At 42.1% G+C, this 8,397-nt stretch overlaps 1 protein-coding gene across 2 annotated transcripts; it reads right to left on the minus strand.

Annotated features, from left to right (window-relative positions):
* Positions 1–2,297: 2,297 nt before the first annotated feature.
* Positions 2,298–7,833, minus strand: htr5ab (5-hydroxytryptamine (serotonin) receptor 5A, genome duplicate b). 2 transcript variants are annotated; one of them, XM_067999312.1, is made up of 3 exons: positions 7,547–7,833; positions 6,464–7,276; positions 2,298–4,950 (listed from the first exon to the last, which is right to left on the minus strand). In XM_067999312.1, exons 2-3 carry the CDS (start codon positions 6,998–7,000, stop codon positions 4,618–4,620), a joined length of 870 nt encoding a protein of 289 aa, XP_067855413.1. In that variant the 5' UTR covers positions 7,001–7,276; positions 7,547–7,833; the 3' UTR covers positions 2,298–4,617. The 2 variants fall into 2 exon arrangements, with proteins under 2 accessions (XP_067855413.1, XP_067855404.1); XM_067999303.1 differs by having other exon boundaries at positions 6,302–7,276; positions 7,547–7,832.
* Positions 7,834–8,397: the final 564 nt, after the last annotated feature.

An 8,397-nucleotide genomic window follows, 5' to 3' on the forward strand; every position in this document is an offset into this window, starting at 1 on the left:
TGGCCCTCAGGATGATACCGGGGATGACAAACTATAGTTATGAGGAAAGACTTGAGACATTGGCACTGTTTCCATTGGAACAGTGAAAGCTAAGAGGAGGTTTTTTTAAAACTATGAAGGGTTTCGATAGAAAGACTATTTCCTCTGTTTGAAGAGTCAATGATGAAGGATTACTAAGAAAGTGAGGAGAAAGGCTAAGAGAACTTTCTCTGCACAGAGAATTGTTGGAACATGGAATGCTTTGCCACAGGGAGTAGTTGAGGCAGAGACAATTACATTTTTTTCAGGGAAGACTGGATAAACATTTGAAGAAAAGACAGAGCTATGGGGAGAGAGGAGGGCAGTGGGATTAATTTTGGATTACTCCAACAAAGAGTCAGCACAGAAATAATGGGCTGAGTGGCCTTGTTCTGTGCTGTAAGCCTCTATGGGTCTATGGTTCTACATCAAGGGTGCCAAACCAAGACCCCGTCTGCCCATTCAAATTAATTTAAAAGCTCCCATGACACTATTTGAAGATGAGCAGGGGAGTTCTCCTGGTGTCCTGGCCAACATTTATCCTTAAATCATCGCCTCCCAAAATAGATTAACTAGTCATTTATTCCATTGCTGTTTGTGGGACCTTGCCTTGCACAAATTGGCTGCCACATTTGCATACAAAGAAACATATCACTACAATTCAAAAGGAATTAATTGGCTATAAAGTGCTTTATGATGTTCTGAAGATGTGAAAGATGCTACATAATTGCAAGTTCTTTCTTTATCCTGAAACGCCTTGCATTGGTACTCCAAAACCTTGTACATCATCTCACCTGTAGGGATGCCCTTTAATGTACCTTGTAACTTGTATAATGCCTGCAACAAGATTATCATGAAGGGGTTAAACTGGCTGAGCTAATTGAAAATTGAAGCTTCAATTTATTTGCTTGGGCACCATAACCTTCTTCAGTTAAAAGGCTTTCCTCATGGGGTGACTGTGGGTGAGTCATTTCCAAGAAATTGTTGATGCTCAGTACTGTAGAACTATTCTGGGATGAGACCAAGTAGCAATTTCCAACTTAAAGGAAGCTCTGCCATTGACATATTTATTTCAGCATAACTGTGACTACTGCAAACTGCACAAGGTTTTCAGACAACCCTGGCAATCATCAAACGCATTTCAGTTTGATGATGCACTGATGTGAAAAATAACCGCACAAATCTAAACCTTTCTACACAGAAACTGTAGAGCATAAGGAATAAAATCACTTGATAATGGTCACTTCTATGAGATGCTGTGAAGGATGATGTGTTGTTGACATCAAAATGTGTTCCTTTGGTCATTAGTTCTGGTGAAATCATAAAAATATTCAAAAGGAACGTGATTACAATTTCACTAGAATATGGACCTCAAGAAATACTTAGGGACAGACCTACCATTTCATAGAATCATAGAATCTTACAGCACCGAAAGTGGCCATTCGACCCATTGTACCTGTGCCAGCTCTTTGTGAGAGCTATCCAATCAGTCCCACTTCCCTGCTCTTTCCCCATAGCCCTGCAAATTTTTCCTTTTCAAGTATTTATCCAATTCCCTGTTGAAAGTTACTACTGCTACATATATAAAACAGAGCAATCCTTCCCCCGGGATAGTTTACTTTACCACAAGTGGGCAAAAAAACATAGCGTAGCTGAAAATGGAGCACGATTGGGTTGGCAGTAACTGTACAAATTGAAGAAGTTGCATAGAAATATATATAAAATTTTACTCCACCAGTTGTTCATATTTTTATACAAAGCCCCTCAATGTTTTTAATTCAGCTGTGTAATATTTGTATTCAAGTCACCTCTTACATAACTGTAACAATATTTGAACAGAGAGGAAGAAAAGAGAACCTTCTAGAACAATCAACAATGTTGTTCATGTATTCATCTCATTTTATTATGGCCCTAACTTGATTTTTTCTTCTTCAGTACAGTTTCATAACCGGTACTAAAATGTAATATTGGGATGAAGTGTCCACAACCAAAGTGCCTTTTCTCTTTTCAGATGTTGGTGGACTTGCTATTTCCAGCATGTTCTGCTTTTATTTGAAGTTTAACATTAACTGACTAGCAAAGTAAAAATGGATTTAAAAAAAAAACGTTGCTACTACTAAAATTTCACTGTTATTTTCATAAAGTCCGAATACCTTTGATTCTGCTTTTATTTCATCATTTTGACTGCCTTGTCTACCTTGGTTTTTTTTTGGTTTATTTTACCAATTGAAAATTAGCACATTACAAGATCTAGATGCTAGCAAAAGTGCACCATTTATTAAAAGTTGCATTTCAGCCCTGGAGGCAGATTTGGAATACACTTAAAATTGGATCCAAATCAAAACAAATAAATATTTGAAGTGAATATGCCATGACTGTGAGTCAACTAGTTATTTGCAGTTATCATTCAAATTTAGACTTTAATATGCACACTGAAAGTGACCCACACAAATATTGTAACAGGGCTCATTACTCGGCAGAACTAAGCTTGATATCCATTATGTAATCCACCGCCTGTCATTCTGCCGCGATGTTAAACAGGGTCACCACCTAGGTTTGTAACTATAATTAGTATCTATATGGCACATATTCATGATTCTCCACGTAAGCCCAAACACAAGAAATAAAAATGATAAGTAAAGCATGGAATCTGTCACATTTAAAACTTTGGGTACCATTAGGGTTGCCAACTCTGGCTGCATGTATTCCTTGAGGTTTCATCACATGACCTCCTCCCTCCAACCGCCCCGCCCCCGCGCTCCCCCCATTGGTTGCCCGACATGTCCATTCTCACTGCACACCACAGTTCTGATGAAAGTTCTTCGACCTGAAACGTTAACTCTGTTTCTTTCTCCAACAGATGCTGCCTGACTTGCTGAGCTTCTCCAGCATTTTCTGTTTTTATCTCATGGCACAAGGCCTTTCCGAACAATTGGAAAGTGCTGAAAGGAAATAATTATTTTTTTAATATCCCTATGATTTTCCTCCTGGGTTGCTCCCAGCAGGGTCCTGGAGATTAATCTTCAATTCCTGGAGAGTCCAGGACAATCCTGGAGGGTTGGCAACCCTAAGTACCATAGCACTTAATTTTGACAAACCACAATGCAGAGATAATGAAAATGGCCATATGAGACACATAAACCAATCACCATCTGAGAAAGTTCAGTGCCAATCGCTCTGAAACCCAGCAGTGATTAAATTTGATTTGATTTGATTTTAAAGGCATCAGTAAAGGTGTCTTTTGACCCCAATAAGTCTTCGTCGACCATGTGGATGTGAAAGTAGGCCTACTTATAACAGTGCTTTGAAAGCCACAAGCCTCTTGAAAGCATCTAATTATCGCTCCAGATTTATCGATTGGGAGATATTCTTATCCAATGCTGAAAATCTGAAATAAGAGCAGGAAATGCTGGAAATGCACAAGAAAGTCTGCCAACATCTACAGAGAAGGAATGAGAGTCCCAATAATGGGGGTTACACCCAAAAAGTTATTTCAGTGAGTGTAGGTGGTAGATCTGATTGTATAGCAGTCACGCAGACCTTTTCTGAATCTCAGTCTGATATAAAAAAAGGATTATAGTTGCACTGTTGATCTTTTGCTTGTATCTGTTCACACTAAAAATGATGAGAATAGTTAAAATACCCTAAGAATGCCTGGACTGAACTAAAGATTTTATGAGCAAGGTCCCTAATGGGTAAACTTCCTTTTCCAAGTTGGGGTGGATCAGATTTAGCTGCTTTTGATAAGGGGCAAGACAGGCCATGGGAATTGGACATATACATGAAAAGGAAAAAAATTGCAGTGCTATGGGGAAAGAGCAGAGGATTGGGACTAATTGGATAGATCTTCCAAAGAGCCAGCACAGACTCAATGGGCCGAATGGTGGTCATATGTGAAATTCTATGATCTATGATTTAACCCTTCTTTTCCTTCTTTTTTTAATTTGCTGAGTGACCTGCTGTGTTTCCAGCATTTTCTGTTCTTTTTAATATAGGAGATATATCCTATCTTCAGACTCTAATGCAGGGTGAGTATGAATTATGCCAAGCATTGAACAAAGTTGCAGTTTTCAAGAGAAACTTTATTACTGCAAGAGAGAGAGAAACCTCATGAGGTTGGGTCATTTTGGATGAAGACAGATAGAGCTGAAGTTCTTAATTCATTAAGAGTTCGATATAAAATAGATTTGGCAGCGCTACACAATAGCGGGCGGTCATTATCTGAAAGCTTTTATAGAACAGCCTTCCCACAGTCTGACCGAATGGCAGTAGACTTCCTAACGTTGAACTTGATGTTTCACAATAAGAGACGTACAAATGAAATATTTATATATATATATATATATACTTTACAACTGAATATTCGCCTTTGATCAAATCGGAGGTTGTAAATGATCTTAACTACGACCACTGGTTCGGCTCTACAAGAAACAGACGGTGTTCCCGGGGTCAATTGATTGGGTATATAATACTGCAACCTCCCATCTCCAAGGTATCCTCGCTGCTTTTGCTTACCCGTTTCCCCGTGCACTCTCGTGTGTTCACGTATCTGGCTAAGTCTTGACACACAGGTACGAGTTAAGAGTGTCTTGCAACGCTTCACCGCTGTCTGGAGAAGAGGTTTCTGAAGGCGTTGTTGTAGTTCTTGTTAAAGGCGGTGTAGATCAGCGGGTTGAAAAACGAATTGGAGTATCCGAGCCAGAGGAAGATGCTCTTCCAAATAGGAGGTATGTCGCAGGAGCACAGGGGGTTGATGAGCTCGGTGATGAAGAATGGGATCCAGCACAGTACGAAGACCCCGATGAGTATGCCGACCATCAGCGCCGCTTTCTTCTCCTTCTGCTCCCTCCAGGTATCGCCGTCGGTCTGGAAGGTGACGGTAGCGTGGCGGACAGTGAAGACCATCTGAGGCTGGTGGGACGCCTCTTTCACCTGTCAGAAGAACACGGTGTAAGTAGTACCGATACCGCTCTATCTTTTAATATCACCTTTAACACATCACACAATTTATTGCTGTAACGTAGTCTGATCAAGTGTACTAAGATTATTTTAACATAAAATAAGTTTATATAATGAGGTTTCTTCCCCCCATCTCCATAGGTTTTTTTCTCTCTCTCCCCTTATATGGTTTACTCTCTTTTTCTATGTCTCTGTTTTTTTCTCTGTCTCTTCCCTTGTGTTTTTCTTCTCTGTTTCTCTCCTTTCTCGCCCTCTGTGGTCTCTCTCCCATCTCCCGCGCTCTCTCCCTCTCACATACTGTTTCTCTCCCTCTTCCCATGGTTTCGCTCGCTCTTTTTCTCTCTTTGTTTATTCTCTTTTATGTTTTTCTCTCTCTATTTCTTTATTCTTTCTCTCTTTCCCTATAGTTTCTGTTTTTTTCTCTTTTCACGTGGTCTCCCTCTACCCCAGCATCTTTCTCTTCCACCCCCAGTGCTTTCTCTCTCTCTTCCCCAATGGTTTATTCTCTCGATTTCCCTACTGTTTTTCTCTCTCTATTTCCCTGTCATTTATCTCTTTACCTATGTTTTCTCTCTCCCTGTTGTCTCTTTCTTTCTCCATGGTTTTCTCTCTCATTTGTTTCTCATTGAATCGCTCTCTCTTGCTCATCTTTCTCCTGTGATTTCTCTCTTTCTCTGTGGTTTTTCTTTCTCTCTTTCCCAATGGTCTTTTCCCCTGTACGTTCTCTCTCTCCATGCGTTTCTTCTCTTTCCATGTGGTTTCTCTCTCTTCTGTATTGTTTCTCCATCTCTCTTTATTGTTTTTTTCTCTTTTTCCCTGTGGGTTTTCTTTCTCCATTTCCCTGTGGTCTTTCTCTCGTATTGTCTCTTTCCCTGCGTTTTCCTCGCTTTCCTTATTGTTTCTGTCTCTCTTTCCCTGTGGTTTTCACTCTCTTTGCCTGCGACCTCTGTCTTACTCACTCTGTCTGGTATCTCTATCTCCACTGTTGTTTTGCACTTCATAGCCTAACTTTCTTTCTTATTGTTTGTCTTTGCTTCCCTATAATTTCTCTATCATCCATCCATCAATCAATCAATCATCCATCCATCAATCAATCAATCATCCATCCATCTATCTCCACTGTTGTTTCTTTTTCTTTCCCTGTGTGCTATTTCTTCCGTATTGTCACTCTTCTATGTTTCTCTCCCCCTTCCCCCCCCCCCCATTTTTCATCTCTCCCTATGCTTTCCCTCTCCCTCTCTTTACGATGTATCCATCAATGGTTTTAATCACTTTAGGATACCATATCACGTGTTGAGGGATATCTCTAAATATTAGTTAGTACCTCCACTACTTCGGGCATTGGTGTAATCGTGTTTGTCCTGCGGGTTCCAATTCGAAACTTAGCAGCTTTGTAAATTTTCCAGTACACAAAAAGGACCACGCAGAGAGGGAGGTAGAAGGCCCCAAAGGTGGAGAAGATGGTATAAGACGGTTCTTGACTAACTTGGCACTGCTCGTCCTCCTCGGAGTACGTCTTACCCCAGCCGAAGAGGGGTGAGAGGGAGATGACGGCGGACAACACCCAGGTCAAGACTATCATAATGTTGGAAATCTTTTTCCTCGTTTTCAGGGTGTATTCCAAATGTCTCGTGATGGACCAGTAGCGGTCCAGAGCGATGGCTGTAACGTTCCAGATACTCGCCGTGCAACAGAGGACGTCGAAGGAGATCCAGACCTGGCACAGCACCTTCCCCAGTCTCCATCGCCTCCCGTTCAGTTCGTGCACCAGGCTGAGAGGCATGACCAGAGCGGCGACCATTACATCCGATATGGCCATGGAGGCTACCAGGTTGTGAGGCACGCGATGGAAAGTCCTCACTCTCAAGATGGTGACGAGGACCAACACGTTCCACAAAAAGGTAGCGAGCACCAGGATGGCCAGTAAAGTCAATATGAGTATACTGAAGATAGAAACCGATTTCTGGTAGAACTCTGCCGGTCCAGTGCTTTGGTTGTTCCACAGCGTGGTGTTAAAGTCCATGGCTTTCAAGGGGGGAAATTCCAGACAAGTGGAAATAGCCTTGTACGGGGTGGGGGGCGGGGGGGGGGGGGAAGGAGTTCGGATTGATGAAGTACACGGGCTTTAAAATGCAGTGTGGCACTTACTCCGGAGTATGCTGTGTGTCTTAAGATGTGGCACTCAGTCGCACACAAGGTACAAGGTCAGTCTCTGTCCATCCAACGCCACCCTCTTGTGCAGTTCCCCAATTCATTTGGAGCTTTCGAGATATCCGGATAAATTCACCCCACTTTCAATCTGGTTCAAAATAAGAATTGTGAATTAATCTGCCTGGTTTGACAATGCCTCAAATCCGTACAAGTGGGCACATGGGCGGGTAGTTAACACTGCATTCGAACTGTGATTGCAAAATATGCAAACACGTAAGCTTTTTCAATTTAAAAAAAATACACTCTTTGTTGTCTGATTTAAACAAAACTTTGCAAATATTAATGAAACCGATACCAGGATCGCGGGAGGCGTCTGAAATCTATCAAATTCACACAAAGAAACCGAGGATGAAATTACCTTTGCCTTGTTCCAGTTCTAGGACTGTCACAATTCACGTTACTCTCCACACTTCTCTAACATTGAGCCTATTCTGCCGCCGCTCAGAGGAGGCTCACGAATAAGGTGCAAGAACAGAAAGAGACGATCATTTTTTTAAAAAAAAGCAAGGAGGAGTAACAGTTGCGTCAAACAACTGCCAACCAGCTGACTTTACCGTCCGTTTATAAGACGATCGCCCTGAGTCGGTGTGATCCAGAGGTATTCTGGAATGGTTCACAGTCGAGCGCTGAGCAATTTAGCAAAGATTTATCCCGTTGCGCTGCGTGTCCGTCAAACCCTCGCCTTTGATTGACTTGTTACCCGGGGAGTCTCATTTTAAAGGGGTATCCTCACTGGGAAGCTGCGCAATTCCGTGCACTCTGCGGGTAGGGTGGGGTGGGGTGGGGGGCTCTTTTGCATAACGACGCACCCAGTTAGGGAAATGGAACCGAGCAGCACAAAAAAAATGTTTGCTAGGACCAGACTGGGAGGGATTAGAAAACGGCTTTTGGAGCCCGCCGGATCTGATTAACCCACGGTGAGTAAAAGTTTTTTTTTTGAAAAAAAAAGTCCGCGAGGATTTCTTTTTTCTTTTTGTGTGAAGGCGAGTCTAGAGTTTAAAATCTTTGCTTTATCCAATCACGCAGTCTCTGCCTCTAGAAACATCTGACCCCACGGTTTTGTTTTGGCAGCGTCCCCTTTAATTCAGTGTGAATTTCACATCAAGTATGGAATGGACCAAGAGATATTAGGCTTAGATGGAGTAGGGCGGGAGGAGGCTCGGTGAACGCCAGCATGGACCAGTTGGGCCAAATGGCCTGTTTCTGTGC

Source organism: Heptranchias perlo, chromosome 2, assembly GCF_035084215.1.
Source record: "Heptranchias perlo isolate sHepPer1 chromosome 2, sHepPer1.hap1, whole genome shotgun sequence".
NCBI classification, from domain to species: domain Eukaryota; kingdom Metazoa; phylum Chordata; class Chondrichthyes; order Hexanchiformes; family Hexanchidae; genus Heptranchias; species Heptranchias perlo.